Raw genomic sequence first — 19,803 nt, 5'->3', positions numbered from 1 at the left:
ATCAAATGACTGCTATAAAGCCACAGTTCTTGAGAATCTAAGCCAATTTACAATGATTTTTAGCAAGTTGTGTCTAATTTTACTTTTAAGGACTAATTTCACTGTCATTCCATTTACATGCTGTAATTCCTTGCCTCAAGCGTCAAAACTAACCCTGATGAAGATACTGGCTGAGTCCTGAAGGTATGAGGCCCAATCCATACCCCTTTCTCCCATAGCAGGGCTGGAGCTAGATGCCTGCCTTTTTGTTTTGGTTTGTTTTTTACTGTACCCGCTGATGGCAGATGCTTTTGTAGCTTTTCAGTATATTCTTCAATCTTCAGGGCTGTAGGCAAGAATCACATCACCACTTAGAAGGATTCACACCAAAATAAAGCCAGACACATAACCGTACCAAGAAGCTCATCACTGGCCAAAACCCTGGTTGCCTTCCAGAAGATAAAACTAAAGTGTCACAGGAAACCACTGATGAGAACGGCACCAGCAGGGAGGCAGATTAGACAAATGGTGCCATGCAGAAGCTTCTATTCAATCAACATGTCTTGCTTTCTTTCCCTTAGCCTGTCTTCCATTGAAATGAGGTTTGGATATCTTTGCCCTCATTTGACTGTTAAGAGCACCTTGGCGATACCGTCAGGGCAAGCACAAAAGCGACCTTCACCTTATCTGAACAAAGCAATCCTCTACTTCTCTGGAAGGGTGTCCTCCGTTTGTCTCTCCACCACATACTCCAAGGCTGTGATGACTCAGCAGTTTCCCCAGAAGATGATAGAGATGTTTAATGGGGCTGGGGAGGGAGCCAGGCCGAGGAAACCCAATCTTCAACCTAACTATAATGCAAATAGGGATTCTTTTTCTTTCTTTTTATTCATCTCCTCCTCACCCATACCAAGTTTCAAGTTCTCAAAGTAACTACATTTATTATTACAAACTATTTGCCAGAACAATATGCCTAGGGCTTTGTATACATTATTTTATCTTTAATCAACTCCGCAAGTAGATGGAGTTAAGTCCATCTTACTGAGGCTCAGAGACTTCACAGCTTAACAAGTGGCTGGGCAGAATTGAAACCCATGTGCGCACGATTCCAAACCTCCTCCAAATATTCCATGCTGTCACTTGTTAACCTGGCAAAGCCTTGGGATACAGCAGCTACCTTTCAGGGGAAATTATTTTTTCAAAGTAAATTAATTTCTACCTACTTTCAGAAAATAGAAGTGAGGTACAGAAACAGCTGGATTGGTTACAGCTCCTTTGCCTTATTTGAACAAGATTCGAACAGTTGGCTACATTTGATTGGCACAAGTGTAGTCTACAGTGTTTTTATACCTCCACTTGTTATAGTTCATGATATACAGAAAAACCTTTAGGCTGAACTTAAAATATCTAAGGAGGCAGCTCTAGGCTGAACTTGATTTAACACACTTCTCTGCCTTTTTACTGAACAAGAAACCCAACGGCAGCAATGGCAATGCTAAACAGAAACCCCCCGCTTTCCTCCCTTGGTGTTGGGGAAAGTGGCAGGCAATGGAGGGGCACCAGACCTTCTGGTTTTAAAGAAATCTGAATTTTTATTTTTAAATGGCTGGCTTTTACATGGTGATAACTAATTCAAATCTGTGCAAACAAAACAAATTATGTCCATGAAGAACATGGGGCTTCCAGGCCTAAGCGCGGAGACCCCACGGGAAGAATCTGATGCCTTCCAAGGTTAATCTGATCAGTGAGTGACGTCTAAAACTTTATTTCTGTAGGCAAACGGGGAAGGATGCAGGCCCAGCAGCAAGTACTCCAGGGGACCAGGCTTTCTCAGTGAGTGGCCCACCCTGGAAACAAAGTGCCCCACCTCCCAACTCTACAACTGACTCTGAGACCCAATGTTAACTTAATCAAGAAAGGAAAGCTACCAGGAAGGTCTCGTGGATGTGAAGGCCCCCGCGAGGGGCCCTGACATCTCCCAGTATCATGACTCAACAGTGCCTCAAAGCAACTCAGCACCCCCGAAACCTCACATATGGATGTGACTCGCCCAGCCACAGTGACAGGCACAGCCAAGTCTGATTTAGGAAGATGTTTCAAAGCAGAGTAACTCACAACTTTCCTGGATCATCTCTAAACCAAAAACAAATAAGGGAATCAGTTTTGCCACCTGCTGAAGGTGAACTCGCAGGTGAAGCCACTCTGAAACCTTCTCAGGCCTGAGAGGCTCCAGTGCCCCAGAAGGGCATCCCATCTGCCAGGAGGTGCCCAGAAGATGTTAAGTTGTCTCAAAGCCAAGGGCAAAAGGCCCCTCTCTCTGCCCATATCCCAAAGTTCTGGAGAACCCGGCTGGGAGTACATACTGCTTCCAGGAGAATTACTGCCCACCCCAGCTTCTGTCTAACAAACCAAGAATGGAAGACATGGATGCCCAGACCATCATAGGAGATGCCCAAACCATCTTGAGAGATGTCCAGTCCCAGCTCTGACAAGTCTCAGGGTTAGCATGGGTGCACACAGGTGGGGATGCAGGAACGAGGAGCAGAGTGACAGCGTCAGAGATCATTGGCTCCCTGCCTCTGCCTGTCTCCCTCAAACCAGGAGATATGTTTTCCAGTAGGTGGGATTAAGTTATTCTTTCTGATAATAATTGGAGAGCAGGGCCAGTTGAGTGCTGAGGTCACTCCCAGTCTGTGACAATCCAGTCATGTCATTAGCAGGAGACTGCTGGTCTCCATTCTCTCCAGTGGAGGGTGAGGATGAGTTTGGGCAACGTGCTACCCCCTCCCCCAGCAGCTGGCAGAGGCTGGCGTCACAGGCCATGCTGGGTAAGCCGGCAGCTCAGGGCCAGTTAGGTATCAAATGGTATCCAGGGATTTACTAGCAGCCACGGGCCTGCCTGGGGTCTATACTTAGAAACCCGGGCCTGCTGACACTGAGAGGCGCCACACTCCCTGTGGCCAGTCAGGTGGACCAGGAAAATGCCAGGGGCGGCACTGTTGCTGTACCGGCCATGTATACAAACATATTGCACTTCACGCAAGAACACGGGTGAAAGCTGGGTTGAAGGAAGATCAAGCAGCAAACCCAGGCTCTGTGTTTCTGTTCAGCTTTGCATCCCTAGAACATGCCTCAGGCAGTGCTGCTGGAACATAGGTACATCTGTGGAACCTGGATCACTGGTGTGTATGGGCAGGTGCATCCCCCAGCCTCCCTGGCTGGGATGAAAGGGATCCTTAACCCCAGACCTTTCCCCAGGAACTGGTCAGACCAGAGAGGCCAAACGTGGGCTCCTAGAGCCCTGTGGGTGGTGACATAGGACCCTGCACATCCCTCTGAGGCCAGAGCCCAGTGGGGCTGGAAGGAGAGACAGAGAGAGGAGCAAGTGGAGAAGGTTTCTATGGCAGCCCCGGCTGGGAGCCACACATCTCAAATTGGCAAGGGAGCACCTGACAGATGTTCCTCCTACCTGCACCCACTGTTGGGGCTCACGGAGAGGGAGGAGTGAGACATGGACAGTAACAGTCAGATATTCTGGGAGGCACAGGAAGGGCTGAGGCAAGAGCCCAGGTCAGGCAGCCTCCAGGGGCTTCCACAGAAATCAGCAGAAAGCCTGGGGATGCTGGCTTTGCTTGTGGCCAGTTCTGGGCCCAGCCTCCTCACTACCCCACCCCTGGGAAGCAAGGCGAACAAAGCCCCCTCCCAGAAGAGTCAGTTGGTTCCTTGAGGGCAAACTACTCCCCTCTCAACACCATTCCCTGGAGGCCAGCACAGTGAAGCAAAGAGCCAGACTGGGTCCCCGCAATGCCCCTGACCTCAGACAAGTCCCCACCCCTCTTTGGGCTTCGGATTTCCCATCTATAAAATGAGTGGCTCTGCCTAGAACAAATCAATGGCTTTCAATCCGGGTTGTGCCCTGGAATTTTCCAGGGAGTTTAAAAATGAATCGCAATGCTTGGGCCCCACTTCAGACCAGTCAAATCAGAATTTCTGGAGGTGCGGACCATGAGGGCAGGCAGGCGTTGGGGCCGAAAGTTTGGCTAAAGCAGCCCAGGACAGAACAGGTCTGGGGATGTCCAGACCAGAAGGCAGATGTGGCCACAGCACGGCTGTGCTCAGGAGGCCATATTCCTTCCATTGAACTCGAGCCCAGCCCAAGCTCACAGCTATCCCAGGAGACGTCCTCTCCTGTGCCCAGGTCCCTGCCTCCCTCTCCACAAAGCAAATAGGGGCTCACAGTGGGGAGCTGGGCTTGAACTGGGACCTTCAGGATTGGCTTTTTCTCACATATGCATTGGTAAGCCTGGGATTGAAAGCTTGTTTAGAAAGAAGGTACAGTGGTGGGTGTGGAGGAATACAGGTCAAAGGGGAGAAGGAGATGAGAGGGGTTCAAGAAAGGGCAATCAGCATTTATTACACATGTCCTGCGTGCCAGGCACTCTGTCAGATGAACCACAGAGGTCAGCACATGCAATCCTCCTAACAGCCTGAGATGGGAGATAAGGCTGAGAGAGGGCAGGTAACTTGCTCAAGGCCACACAGAACAAGGCCATCTCAACCCACCACCAGCCAGCCCTTGTGTCCACAGCCTTGCATTATGAAGTGAGCCCTTTTTCCCAGGGCAGCGTTTATTTGCCACCACTGGCATCACAGGTCACATCTGACTTTCCAGGCCCCACACCGCTCTATCCCTGGCCCCAGCTAGGGTGAGCTCTGGCAGTGGGGTTTAAAGCAGCTGCAGGAGGCTCCTCCAAGAAGGTCTCTCCATGTTCCCTTTTAATCCCACTTAGCCTCCACTCCAGTCCTTTGGAGGAGGCTGGCACTTTTCAACTCTGCCTGGGACCAGATATCTAGCTTCCAGCTGCACCCGCTGTCACCACAGCCACCACTTTCTCTCCAGGCCAGCCCACCCTCCTGGAAAGCTTGTCCTGTGGCTGCCTCCTTGCTCTCCCTATCAGCGTGGAAAGGCCCCATTCTTCCTTCTATAAATCCAGAGGTCTAATACATAGTGTGAGAATAGGCAAACTTTTTCTGAAAGCCACACAGAGTCTCTTCAGCTTCGTGGGCCACATGGTCTCTGTCGAAACTGCTCCACTCTGCCACTGTGGCACCCCCAGAGCCACAGACAACACATACACAAATTGGTGTGGCTGTGCTCCCATAAAATTTAACTATGGATACTGAAACAAATTTCATATAACTTTTACGGGTCACGAAATATTCTGTTGTTTTTAATTCCTCCCGCCAGTTCAAAACATAAAAAACATTCTTAGTTCACAAGGCTCTACAAAAAATAGTGCTGGGCTAGATTTGGCCCATGGGCCAGAGTTTGGCAACCCCCAAACACACAGCAATGCTGTTGGGCTCCACCTCCTGGTGGCCCTGGGCCTGGCTCCTCCTCCTTTCCCACCTCCCCACCTAACCCCCAGCACACAGTCAGCAGGACAGGCTTGCTGGCACACCCATATCTTGTCACCTTTCTCTGCATCATCAACACACATTTCTAAAACCAGGCTCCTGTGTGAAAATGGCCAGATGTGTCCTGCATTAGAGAAACACACACAGCTACTCCAGCTTTGGGCACTGGTGTGTCCCCCAATTACTCCCAAAATGTAGAGACGCGATGGGAAGGCTTCTACAGAGTGGGTTTCCCTACACCCAGGATGTTTTGTAACATTTCACAAAATGCGTGATTGTAAAATTTTAATTTTTTTTAAAAAAAGAAACAGTATTATCCACAAGATCCCACACTAGAACTTGAGTCAAAATGAATACATTAAATTTTTTAAATGTTTAAAGAACATTCAAAAGGAAAAGTGGGGTCAGGATGGAACGTGGGAGGGTGAGCCACAGCCAAAGAGCTGCGTTAACCTTGGGTGACACTTGACTTCTAGGGGACTGGCAAATGAGAAAGTCCCGCCCTGCACAAAATAGGGCTATGTGCAGGGGCTAAAGCTGAGGGCCTAGGATCAGAGGCCCTTTCTGGGATGGCAGCTGGCTGAGGATAGGGCTACAGAGGAGGGTAGGCACAGGACGTGCCCCTCAACAGGGACACTTTTCCTCTACGGAAGGCAGAGCCCGGACAGCAGGCCTCAGCTGGGACTGTTGCCGGCAAACTGGGATGCAGTAATCCTATGAGGAGGGTGCAGGGTGCTAGGTGTGGCTAGAGATGTAACTCCCCATGGGGGACCCCAGCTCTCCTGGGGGTCAAGGCACTGACAGAACTAAACAGGGGTTCCTGGGTGTGGCCATGTCCCCGGCATCTTTACTGCTCCCCCTCCCCATTCTCCCCTGCTCAGACACACCATTGAAAAAGAGAATGGTCAGACGAGTCCCCTCCTCCTCCACATGCACAGGGCAAGAGCTCGGAATTCAGCCAGTGAGGGCCCTGGTGCCAGAAGGCGTCCAGAGTGTCAAATAGGCCTTGGGAGCCAGCCTTGGAGTCTGGTGGGTCCCTTGTGGGGCCAGAAGCCAAATCACAGATGCCCTCCACCAGAGGGACATGCCCCAGTGTTTAGCACGTGAGGTCTGTCCTTTGGGGTGGTCTGTCCGTTCAGATGGGAGATGAGCCAGGCCACAGCAAGTGAGCCCAGAGCTGGAGACAGACGAACCAGGCTCCTCCGCCTAGGAACAAGAGATGTCGGGTTTCGGAGCTGCCCCATGGGGGTCCAACTAGGAGACAGGTGTCTCAGGAGCTCCTGCTCCCCTCAGGCAGCCCCTCTGTGGTTTTCCAGAAACCTTGAAAACAACTTCTGCCCCACAGCAGCAACAGACGTCAAAGCTATGGGAGCTCAATAGAGACCCTGAGCAGATGGCCGAGGAGAAGCTGGGGAGACCAATGCCACAGCTACCAGGCTCTAGGGGCATGAAAGGGGCCAACGGATCTTCAAGGGGTCGGGAAGAAACCCCTTCTCTGCCGAGATCAAAGGCAGGCTCCAAAGGGAACTTAGGGACAATCTAGTCAGCACTCATTTCACAGAGGAGAAAACCTGCCTGGGTCACCCCAAACAATGGTGCCAGGACCAGGATCCAGGTGTCCAGACACACTTGCCAGTAACCAACACCAGGATATACCATGCCCCCAGGAGGGCGCGCCAGTTTCCAGAACGCATTCCCTGCCCAAGTGCAAAGGTTTCATTCCTTCCAGGTTTTCTGCGCTAGTCCAAGAAGGGAGCCAAGGTCAAGATCTCCCTGAGGTCTGCCCTGAGAATCACCTCCCTCTGCCTAAGGGACGCCAAGCCACATGAGTGCCTCGTGGGCCCAGAGCCCTGTGCAATCCAGAAGCAATGTGGCTCTGGGCTCGTGGCCTCACCTGAAGCCTAGCCAGGTCCTAGGCCTCAGTGGCTTAGAAGGTGGCAGATGGGCAGAACTCCTCAAGTCCATGTTCTCGCCCACTCCTACCCATTACCACTTTTTTTAAAAAAAAGAGACAAGGTTTCACTATGTCAGTCTGGCTGGTCTCGAACTCCTGGCTTCAAGCAATCCTCCTGCCTCAGCCTCCCAAAGTGCTGGGATTACAGATGTGAGCCCCACCCCCATTTTGGTGACAATGCACTTTTCTTCTTTTTGAAAGGAAGAAACAGATCCCACGTCACCAGCGACACCCTAATGCCCAGGTCCTGAGACCCACTCAGGGCCATGGCACATGGATTCTTACACAGCTTCTTGACGTATTTCCCCTTTTCACAATTAGTCTAATCATAAAAATAACAACTATTGGTATTATCACCACTGTGTAAGTAGCCTGGGCACAACTGCTTGGTAGCTAAGGAACTGAGCTTCATAGAGATTAAGTTACACACCTTGAGACACGGCAAGCCCTGAGTAACAGGGCCTGGATTTGGACCTTGGTCTGTGTGACCCCAAGGTCAGCACTCACAGTCTCTATAACCATCGGCCTCCCTGCCTGGTCAACCAGAAGCATGGAGAGGTAGGGCTGGGTCAGCCCATACAGCTCCACATTCTTAAGCTCCCTGTAGAAAAGCAGCATGCTCAGAACAAGCGTGTGTCCTACTCAAAAACAGGAAATGACCAAACACTATTCACTAGAAGGATGGGGAGATCTATTTCAGGAAGATTCTAACTGATCTCTAGTGACTTTATCACACAGAAGACAGCGAATGAAGTCATGAAACAGAAGCACCTTCTGCCCCAACATGCGATTTCTCCACACGTGTTCTACAGCCAGTTAGCAAAGCAGGGACTCAGAGTCTAGCAAACAGACTCAACTCCAGGGAGCTGTGGAATGGCCTCCTGCGCCCAGACCCCCGTGCCTACCTCATAATCCTCCAGCCCAGGTGGGCTCACGCCTCGGGCTTCTCTTGGTATCCCTGGAGGTGGGGGCCCTGTGCCCCTGGACACCTTGGCTGTCACCCAGCTCCACAGGCGATTCATGACAAGGGGGCCTGAGCCCAGGGTCCCCGGCAGCCCTGGCCCCCAGTGCAGTGTCCCAGGGAAGAAGGAGGCAAGGAGAGGGGTTTCTGTTTTCATGACTGTAGTGAACAGTCACTGCAGCCAAAAATAGTTTGTGCCTGGGAGCTGGGGAGTCAGCACATACTTCCCGGGGCAGGTGCTGGGTGGGAGACGTGCAGGCTCCAGCAGGCCCTGCAGCAGGGGCTGGGGACCAGGCACCCAGGATGTCCGCGATGCGAGGCCACCAAGAGGTTTCCCCTGCCTTGCCACCTCCCTCCAAAAGGTAGGAGCTGAGTCAATAAGAACACTGTCATCTCCCTCCTTCCAGTGAATCATCTGGGGAACCCCCACCCCCACATGAACTCCAACTGCCCCCAAGCCCCTGCAGCTTCTCGCATGCTTCGGGTGGGTGGTATGGAGACCAACAGGAAGAACCCTACGAACTGCAGCAGATGCCTGGGATGGCTCATGGGACAACCTTCAAAAGGATGCTCAGCTGTCAAAACTCCTAGAGGTCTACACCAGAAACCATGGACTTGAGTCCATGCAAATGAAAAAAAAATGTATAAAACAGTTAAGTGCTGGCTATCAGTGGCTGGCACGGTTATATGGGGGTTTCATTTTATTTTTAAACTTTTCTGTATTTTAAATTTTTTCTACAGTGGATGTTCATAATTAGATTTACAGAATGCTGTTTTAAAATAATAATTAGTGGCCAGCTGTGGTGGCTCACACCTGTAATTCCAACACTTTGGGAGGCTGAGGCAGGCGGACTGCTTGAGTTCAGGAGTTTGAGACCAGCCTGGGCAACATGGCAAAAGCCTGTCTCTACCAAAAATACAAAAAAATTAGCCTGCTGTGGTGGTGTGCGTGTAGTCCCAGCTACTTGGGAGACTAAGGTAGGGGGATTGCTTGAGGCCAAAAGATGGAGGATGCAGTGAGCCAAGATTGTGCCAATGCACTCCAGCCTGGGTGACAGGGTGAGATGCCATCTCAAAACTAAATAAATATAATGTCACGTAGTTTCTCCATCTCTATTTTATACTGAGGATAAAAGCATTGCCTCCTCATACAGTTACTGGGAGGAGTGAATGAGATTCCACATAAAGCTCACAGCTCAGTCCCAGGCACAATGGGAGTGCCTGCTAAAGAATTACAGCATAAATTCATAAATAAACTACAAAGAAAAAGAAAAAGAGAAGCCTAGCAAAGTTGGTTGACTGGAAAGAAATGCATCAAATGGTTTACAGCATTTCCTTTGAGTAGTAAGATTACAGTGCAAACCATAATAAATGGTAGCTGTTACTGTTTCTATAATTTCTATACTTTACACAGTTTGAAAATAAACATATATGTAAATTACTGGATATTAAGAAAACACCTAAAAAGCTAAGAGCCAATGGTTGTCTCTGAGTAGGGTTTTCTTTGCCTTTCTATTATTTTCTAAAATAAACATTGATTTCATAGTGAGAGAAATAAGAAATGTTATTAAAAACAAAAACTGGAGGGTGGGCTCACCTACTGTAGTCTAGAAACATGATCTCTGCAGACCCTTCCTGCGAAGCTGCAAAGCCTCTGACAAATCATCTCTGAGGGAGGAAAAGTTTCTACAGGTCTCTGCCTTCTGTTATCAGGGCTGTCTTTCCTCCAAGAACCCATTTCCTGAGCCTATTGGGGGTGGGGGAGGTGGGGGTCTTCCATCTTCTTAGCCCAGTGATTGGTTACAGTATGCACATGTGGTCAAAGCCAAGCCAATCAGAGCCTTCTCTGGGATTTTTCAGCTATTTTTCAGTCAAGGGAAACAGCCCTTCATGGACAAGCATGACTACAGTAGAAGGCAGTGAGGCTCAGCTGCCTGTGCTCTTCATACCTGCCATGTGGAGCAAGCCTGTCCCACAGGCACATCCTAATGGCATCACCTGAGCCCCTGCATCCAGACTTCCTTGGATTTGTATTGCCTAAACTGGTAAGTCTCTGTTTTAAGCCAACAGGTATCTGAACTTGCTTTGAAAAAAGTTCTAACTAGGAATAGAAGAATATAACTTCGATTAAGTAAGTACTTACTATGAGCCCTGGTGCCATGTCATTCTTCCATTTGTCCATCTATCCATCCCATCCAGTCAACAAATAGCTACTGAAGGCCGGGTGCGGGGGCTCGTGCCTACAATCCCAACACTTTGGGAGGCCGAGGCAGGCAGATCATCTGAGGTCAGGGGTTCGAGACCAGCCTGGCCAACACGGTGAAACCCTGTCTTTACTAAAAATACAAAAAAATTAGCCGGGTATGGTGACGGTTATCTGTAATCTCAGCTACTTGGGAGGCTGAGGCAGGAGAATAGTTTGAACCTGGGAGGTGGAGGTTGCAGTGAGCCGAGATCGTGCCATTGCACTCCAGCCTGGGCAACAAGGTGAAACTCCATCTCAAAAAAAAAAAAAAAAGCTACCAAATACCAACTGTACAAATCAAAAAATAGCTAAAATACGTAATTGAAGCTTGTGAGTAAGTGCTAAAAGGAAAAAGCATGCTGAGATAAAGCGGCAGGTATAGCAGGCCTCTAAGCTTAGACAAGGTGGCCTCTCTGAAGAGCTGACCTCTAAGTCCTGGTCAGAGGATGAGATGGCACTAGCCACAAGGGTACAGCAACTTCCAGGGAGCGGAAACAGAACATACAAAGGCCCTGGGCTAAGACAGGAAACCATCTGATGCGTTCTCCTGCCAGTGGCAGAGTGCGGAAAGGCAGGAGATGACGTGGAAGAAGGTGGCAGATACTGAATACTTAAGGGGCCTCAAAGGTAGGTGAAGGGTTTGGATTTTGTGCTAAGCGTAACAAGACACTGACAGAATATTTAACTCAGAACTATCTAGCCAGGCTCGGTGGCTCGTGCCTGTAATCCCCACACTTTGGGAGGCCAAGTGGGAGGATCACTTGAAGCCAGGAGTTTGAGACCAGCTTGGGGCAACAGAGTGAGACCCAATCTCAACTAAAAAATAAAAACATAGCTGGGCACAGTGGTGCATACCTGTAGTCCTAGCTACTGGGGAGCAGAAGAATAGCTTGAGTCCAGGAGTTGAAGGCTGCAGTGGGCCATGATTGCACCACTACACTCCAGCCTGGGCAGCAAGAAAACAGAAAAGGAAAATGGAAAGGAAAGGAAACAGGAAAGGAGAAAGGAAAAAGAGAAAGTGAGAAAGTAAGAAAGTAAGATAGCCGGATTTGCTAAAACCACTCTTAGGTCATGAAGAATGAAATCAAGAGGGTAAAGAGTGGATACAGGGAGCGACAGGGGAAACTGCAACAGTCCGAGGACTAGTCAGGACCAGGGAGGTGGCAGTGATGGAAAAGAGATGCAGAAGGACTTGAGACCCATACTTGGACATAGAGCCAGTAGGATTTGCTAGCTGATTCCACGTGGGCATTGAGGAAGCAGAATGAGTTGGAAACGACTCCCAGGTTTCCAGCAAGAGCAGCTAAGACAGTAAGCAGGCTCAGAGAAGTCAAGGGACCTGTCCAAGGTCACAATGCTGCAAGTGGCAAAGGAAGAATTTTGTCAAAATTTTGTCTGCCTCCAAGGCCATTTACTTCCAGAGCTGACACTCAAACAATTTTGTTTCCCAATCCTGCGGCCTCCCCCAAAGGTACATAGCTAGGAGCAGGGGCCACTGAAATTTATGTGCTATTTTTTTAAAAGAAGGGTAATAAGAGATTGCTGCTTTTTAATATTTAAAACAGTGCAGTGTTGACATAAATGTTTCCCAATGATATCTGGCCATAGTCAGATCTGTTCTAGAGCAATCTTGCCTTTGAGGTGGTCCTAGGAGGAGGAGGGAACACACACAAGCTGACCACTCAGGAGCCAGGTAGTCCCCAGAGGGGGCTCAGGACCACTCAGGAGCCAGGTAGTCCCCAGAGGGGGCTCAGGCACACACTACACCAAAGCCATCTCATGGCAGGGCTATAGGCACACAGTCCTGCTCAAGTTCTGTGGCCAACAGAAGCCTGAGGCAGCTTCGGAGCCCTGGGATTCAGCAGGCCACCAGCAGCCACCTCGTCTTCACCCTCCCCAGAGATCCTTGTAACGCAACCTTCACTGGCCCAGGTGAGAGCTCCTGAGACGCCTTGGGCCAAGAGACCAAAATTCTTTGGATAATGTTATTTGAATCCGATCATTCAACAAGAAAACCTACCACATGCCAGGCACTGGGAATAGAGCTGTGAACAAAACAGCCAGGTCCCTGCCAACATGTTGCTTCTAGTCTAGTCAGTTTTCACTGGACTGGGCAGCCCAGAAATCCAAAGGATTGATCAAAAACACCAAGCAAGGCCAGGCCTGGTGGCTCACACCTGTAATCCCAGCACTTTGGGAGGCCATGGCAGGCAGATCACTTAAGAACTGGAGTTCAAGACTAGCCTGGCCAACATGGCAAAAAACCCGTCTCCACTAAAAATACAAAAATCAGCCGGGTGTGGTGGCATGTTCCTGTGGTCTCAGCTACTCAGGAGGCTGAGGCACGAGAATCACTTGAACCTGGAAGGTGGAGGTTGCAGTGAGCCAAGATTGCGTCACTGTACTCCAGCCTGGGTGACAGAGCAAGACCCTGCCACAAACAAACAACAGACAAACAAACAAACACCAAGCAGTACAGGACTAAGCAGGACATTCATGCTCATGATTTTTCAGATTCATGAAACCAGGGGAACCCGCACCCTGAAAAGTGGGTACCTTTGGCTCAAGATCAGAAAAATTAATGACTTCATCTGTTGGAGAAAGTGATGTCTGCCAGTTCCAGAAGGACAGGAACTCATGTTCAGTGGCTAGAACAGTGCCGAGCACACAAGAGGTACTAAATACACACTCAGTGAGTGAATAAATAACTGAATGGAAGTAGGACCTCAGCTCTGTACCTGACCATGCTTCATCCCTTCCCCCCTCCTTGGGGCCACCAGTCAGCTATGCACCCTAGTTATATGCAGACGTGTGCATCACACTAGCTGTAAGCGTCCAGGACAGACTATTTTGCTCATCAGTTAATCCTCTGTGATAATTAACCAAGGTAGCAGGTAAAAGGTAAGTGATCAATGGGTGCATATGAATAACGAGTGAATGTAAAGGAAAGAAGAAATGAGGGGGGAAGAGAGAGACACACATGCGCACACATGCGCACACACAAAGGCAGGCAGTCAATTCATTTACACAACTACGCATCATACAGTAGCCCCAGACTACTGGGGCTATTCTGGGTAAGATATTAGATGACAAAATTGTGTATGAGAAGGAAGTACAAGGACCTGGGTTTGAATCTTCATCCTGCCATCAGCTTGCAGGGGATCATCAGATCTCCCTCTCTCCTGTCCCAGAGGTAAGGATGAAACAGGATGACATCTATACAATGCTGGCCTTGTAGCTTGCCCCTTCCTTCCATGCTCCAACTTCAGCTCCTCTCCTGACTGGCTGGGTGATACAGGCATGCCGGTCCACCACTTGCCACCATTTCCCCCTCCTAAGTGGAGAACTGTGTGGCCCAGCCCCCACTGGGCTGGTACCAAGGCACAGATCCCTCCAGGAGGCTGGGTGAGGGTGTGTGCTGCTTCCTGGGGAGGCTCCCAGTTGCCAAAGAGCAAGGTTGTAAGAACAGCTGGGCCTCTGGCTCTCAAAGAGAGAGTATGGGGCCGACAGGAGGTGGGGTGGGAAGGAGACGCTAGGAATGAGGGCCATAGTCATGCCGACTCAAGCTGCACCCCAGGAGCCAAATGTGGGTTCGCTTTCCTGGTTAGGTCTCACACATCCTACTGCCTCATACAGACTACATTCCTGGTGTCCACACAGAACTCTGGCCACCCCCAGCCACTGGGAATCCAAAATGGTGGCAGGAGTCAGGCAGCTTTCTCTCCCATCTCTGGGAGAAGGCCTCATCTTAAACACAGGAACGCAAGGATAGAGGAGAGGGGAAAGAGAAACATGTCCAGTCAGGATCACAACAAAAATCCCCTTACCAGATCCGCCTGCATCTTCAGTTCAGGAACCACAAGCAGTAAGAGCTTATTCAGGCGAACCTGTGGCTTTCACCCTGGAATCCCAGACTCTGCAGCACCCACCTCTCCCAGCTAGAACTGCTCAGGCAGCGGTTGCCACTTCCTTTCAACAACTTCCAACCGGAAAATTGCTAAAGAAAAAAAAAAAATGGCTCCATGCCAGCAGGCTCTGAAATCATTTCCCCAGCTGCAGCCAGAACATGAAGCTGAGACTTTTAGCTGTAACCTGTGGGACAGGGGGCAGCTTGAAACAGCCACAGTGTGCAAATCCAAATGACCGGGAGCAGGGAAGGGCCCCGCCTCTGAGCTCCCTCCCATCTCATTTCCTATCCCTGGCCCTTCCACCCTCCAGCCAAGTGGGAGGCAGCGCTCCTCACCCCGTCACTCTCAGCCCATCCCCATGTGAATGCAGCCTTCTCGCTAGGAGTTTTATTCTCCTTTAAACAATTCTAATGTTCATTTGGAATTCCTCCCCCTCTCTCACACACGCTTCCAATATCCCCCAAGAGGAGCCCCAACCCCTACACTGCACACAGGGAAAGCTGCAGGAATCTACTCCGGCTCCCCGCCAGCCTCCTCACAGACTCCTTCTCATGCGCTTCACGAGCGTTCTGATTTCCTCATCCTCAGGGTGTCTGCAGATATTCTTCCCTCCGCCTGGTGTGCTCTTGCCTTCCCGGACATCCGTCTTTCCCTGACTACCCAGGACGAGTCGGCCCGCTGGCTCCAACAGATCCCATCCCAGAGCCATCAGGGCATCTGGGGCTCTCACTTCCTGTTTCACCCCAGTCTGTGCGCTCCTGGGGCAGAGGAAGGTGTCTTCAGCATTCCAGCTCTCACCACAGGGCCCTGGTCAATGCAGTCATAGCCAGATGTCTATTCAAATTAAAATTCATTACAATAAAATAAAACACGAATTTCAGTTTCTCAGTTGCACTACACACATTTCAAGTGTCCCCAAGCCACATATGGCTAAGGGCTGCCACACTGAATGGACAATACAGAACGTTTTGAACAGCGCTGCTCTAGATGAAGGTCTAATGGTTGGGCAAACATATGGAGGCATCGCCCAAGTTCTGTCTCCAACATCTACAGACAGGGAAGAGACGAGGAACCAAAGGTCAGGCATGCAGCGCCGCAGCAGGCACGGAGCCACAGAGGGCTGGCATCTGACTCAGGTGGGAACAGAAAGAAACCCACGCAGGGCCACCTCAGCCACACCAGGAACCTGGAAATGCAGCTGCCGTGCTGTGTGACCACATCCACGTCTACCCCCTCTCTTCCTCTAGTAGAAAAGGCATTATTTCCTGGAAACTTTAAGACCGCAAACACTATCCAACCAAAAGACAAAAGCTGAAATGGTATTTAGATAACCCTGCAGGGATGGCCCCTAGGAAAGCAATATAGAAAAGAAAGGAGAAGATTACACACACAGATGGCTGCACACACAAACGATCCATGTATGTGTTTTCCTAAGGGAAAAATCAAAGTCCTAGTCATGAAGCCATGAAGAGTCAAGGTCAGCAGAGAACTCGAAGCGACTGAAGGGACAAATCTCACCACACAAAGTTTCCCCAGGAAGCCTCAGGGGACAGCCCTGGGCAGATCATCTTCAGGCACTGACTGCACAGATACTGGGGTGCTTCAGCACTACCAGGTTAGCAAAAGGAAACAGACAGACTTCACGGATTTTGTTCCCTTCCAAAGCAAAAAAAAAAAAAAAAACCAGACAGAAAGACAGACAGACAGACAGACAAATATTGAAAGAGTCCTGTTTTCAAGTCTGGCATCCCTGACCTCTATCCTGCAGTGACTTTGGTACATTCCTTCACCCAGTAAGTATTTGCCAGGGCCTCCCATGTGCCAGGTGTTACAGCTGGGCACCTGGCCTCTTCTGGGCGCGGGCTCTCATCTTCATTCAGGTGCTGAGTCATCTGAACCACCAAGTTGCCTGATGTCACTGTGTGCGCGTGTATGTGAGCAGGTAGGTATCCCTCAGACACAGGCATTCATATCATACCTTGAAGAAACTGTATCTCTTACTACTCTACTGTTAAAGAAGGATAACAGGAATTTTTATGGATAACACAGATGACGTTAAGACTGAAAACCTGCAAAATGATATCTATCATATGATCCCATTTCAGCAAACAAAAAAAAAGAGAAGGGAGTAAATTTGCACGTCATTTTAAGTGACTGTAAAATGCATGAAGAGGTCTGGCAGGTGCACCCACCGACCTGTTAACAAGGTGTTACCCCCGTGAAGTGGAAGAGGAGGAGGGCCTTTGCTTGCTTTCTAACACTTCTGTACTTGCTTGGTGTTGAAAAATTTAAAACTCCCATCTCTCAGTAACAATGGATAGCTGATCACATCTTGTGTGGGCTAAAGGAAAAAAAATGAGTGAAGACACACAAGGAAGCTTTGGCCAAAATCCACGGGAGAAAAGCCCGACTCGGGGGCACAGAGTACAGGAGTAAAAAAATTGCACCATGATCTGTGCGGCAGAGCTCCAACTGCTGCACACAAACATTACATAGGAGCCAGTGGGAAAAGCACATGATGAAACACCTCGAAGAGAGCACGGTATACAACTTACAGGAGGGCAGACACATCTGAGAGGCAAGGCAAAGCCACCATCTGGAGGGTTCAGGGGAAGGTGCCGCTCCACATGGTCTCTCCGAACCACCTCACCTGACAGAACTCCTTCTACTCTAGGCTCCTTTACTGTCCAGAAGCAGCAGCCATCTGAGGAAAGGACTTAAAAGGTCACTTAATCTGTCATTTCTCATATGGATAAACTGAGGCCCAGAGAGATGAAGTCACTTGCCCAAGATCTCACATTGTGTAAAAGGCAGATAGGCCCATTCTAGATACCCATAGGATCTCAGGTCCTGCCTGGGTCAACCATGGCCACGGCCATGCAGGTCCATCCTGCTTCCACTGGACAGTGGTTCTGGGAGGCAGGGTTACCTCCCTGCAGTGCCCACCACAGTGGGCACTAGCAGCCAAGTGAGCATGCTATGTCTAATTCTTGCCTGGAAAGAGGGGACAAATGCCATGACTTCCTGGCCTCCTCTATTCCCCCCAGGACTCCTCCTGATGCTGGTGGTGTCTTTTGGTCCAACCTCTCTCACACGTACGGGGAACCATTCCTTCAGGGTGCCAATCTCTGCAGTCTGAGCTACCTTGGAGGAGACTTCTCTCCAGGCCAAACTTCAGGGTCAGGCAGAGAGGGGTCCAGCTCTAATATCCTCCAAGCCAGACCAGCTGCCCCACAGAAACCCCCAAGGACCTATCCCCACCCCCTGGGCCAGGTTTCTGGAGATCTTGTTGGGTTTTAGGTCCCTCCTGAAGCTTGACAAAGGGAAGTCCCTTTCCCTGCAGACCTGGATCAGGCTGTCCCATGGGGGCACTGGCAGGACCTTGGCACTCCTCCCCCTCCGTGTGAGCCAAGCTGTCCTGTTGGCCCTTCCGGGGCTCTCTAGTTTCCTAAACAACAGGAGGGCTAAGGCACTAAGTCAGGTCAGCCAGGGAGAAAATTCAACTTTGCTTCTAGCCTCCAAGGCACCAGGCCAGTCTGGACATAACAGAGGCCACACCAACCCATAAAGACCTGGGCACCCTAGAGGGATTCCTGAGGCAGGACTAGGGCAGGCTGGAATCTGGGCCCTGCACCACACTGACCATTCAACACACCCAGGGACCCTGCTCCCTCCTATGACTCTGAGTCTTCTTCTGTGGGCATGGCCCTACGCAATTTCTTAGGAAACATACAGGGACAGGAACAGGGATGAGCTGGGGGTCTTAACTACCGCCCAGCCAAGTACAAGTTTAGAAAAGGTATATGTGCAGTCTACTGTCTGGTCCAGGTACACCTGGAATGAGAGTCTCATTAAAAAGTTGAGCAGGCCAGGCACGGTGGCTCACGTTTGTAATCTCAGGACTTTGGGAGGCTGAGGTAGGAGGATCACTTGAGCCAGGAGTTCAAGATCAGCCTGGGCAACATAGAGAGATCCTGTGTCTACAAAAAAATTAAAATATATATATAGCCAGGGTGGTAGTGCACACATCTGCAGTCCCAGCTACTTGGGAAGTGAGGCGGGAGGATTGCTTGAGCCCAGGACATTGAGGCTGCAATGAGCCAGGATTGCACCACTGCACTCCAGCCTGGGCAACAGAGCGAGACCCTGTCTCAAAATATATAAATAAATAAATAACCATTGAAGAAAAAGACTGCTTTTATTGTATTTTAAAAGACACTTTGGCAACACTGATTAAAATCCAGCCTAGCAAGTTCACTTCTAGGATTTTTTCCCTGTAGAAATACACAGGTGCACAAAGATGTTCTTGGTAGCAGTGTTTGTAACCATGGAAATACAGGTCATTAAGGGGAAAGAGCAGGTTCCTGAACCAAATGTCTGGCCTGATCTCATATGTACAAAAGAGACAACATGCAGAGGAATGTGAGGGCTAGAAAATGTCCAGAAAGATGAGCAGGCTTCAGGGAAATGGAATGCAGCAATTTTCTTTCACTTTATCTCCTTTGTTTCATTTTACCCCCTACAATAAACACATCTCTTCTAATAAAACCAATGGTTCATTTGAGAAGATGAAAACGTTCCAGTGGTGACAGTCGCAAAACAATGTGAATATATTTAGTATCACTGAACTGTAAACTTAGAAATGATTAAAATGGTAAATTATGTTATACGTATTTCACCACAGTTTTAAAAAATAAAAATAATAAAATCAAAACAAAGCAGAGCGAATGACTCACCAGGCTCCCTGGGGAAATAACTGATTCTAGAAGTGGGGTTAGTAAAAAACAGAGGGGGCTGAAGCATACCGTAGTGTCAGAAAGCAAAGGAAGTGCTACATACACACACACACACGCCAAACAAAACTGAAGGATGGGGCATGTCACAGGATGCAGGAACAAACCTGCAAGAACTCCCAATGGCCAAAGCTGGAAGAACTTGAGAAACAAAATAAATCATGTAGTATTGGATTAGAACCCAATGTGTAAAAGAAAAAGACATGAGCCTATACTGATATAAATGACTGAATGAATAAATAAATGGAGGAGAAAAGACAACTTTTTCCTATAGAAAAGTTCCAAATAATCTGTAGATATACCCCCAGAGAAGACGGAGCTTAACCCACCTACCCCCCATACCCCCCAATCCTAAGGGAGGGCTCACTTCCAAAAAACAAAGTAGTGTCAAGGTCATGAAAAATAAGGAAAGACTGAGAAACTGTCACAGAGCAGAGGAAACTGGGGAGACATGATAAATCAAAATAATGTAAACCATGTGGTGCCCTGGATTGATCCTAGAAAAGAGAGAGGACAGTAAAGGAAAAACTGGTGAAACCTAAATA

The 19,803-nt window shown here is 49.4% G+C and overlaps 1 protein-coding gene across 9 annotated transcripts in view; it reads right to left on the bottom strand.

Moving 5' to 3' along the window:
• Positions 1 to 19,803, bottom strand: part of KSR1 (kinase suppressor of ras 1) — a 169,862-nt gene that overhangs the window by 51,640 nt on the left and 98,419 nt on the right. The window contains exon 1 of one of the 9 annotated variants that reach the window (XM_063656311.1): positions 14,385 to 14,685. The exons of the other annotated variants lie outside the window; for them this stretch is intronic. Within the exon in view, the coding sequence (XP_063512381.1) occupies positions 14,385 to 14,399 (15 nt within the window). The 5' untranslated portion in view covers positions 14,400 to 14,685. Of the gene's footprint in view, positions 1 to 14,384; positions 14,686 to 19,803 lie in introns of those variants that run through there. 9 annotated transcript variants of the gene reach the window in all.

This window comes from Pongo pygmaeus, chromosome 19 (genome assembly GCF_028885625.2).
Source record: "Pongo pygmaeus isolate AG05252 chromosome 19, NHGRI_mPonPyg2-v2.0_pri, whole genome shotgun sequence".
Classification (NCBI taxonomy): domain Eukaryota; kingdom Metazoa; phylum Chordata; class Mammalia; order Primates; family Hominidae; genus Pongo; species Pongo pygmaeus.
The sequence above is the reverse complement of the archived record's forward strand: the minus strand, read 5'-3'. Positions and strand labels throughout refer to the sequence as shown.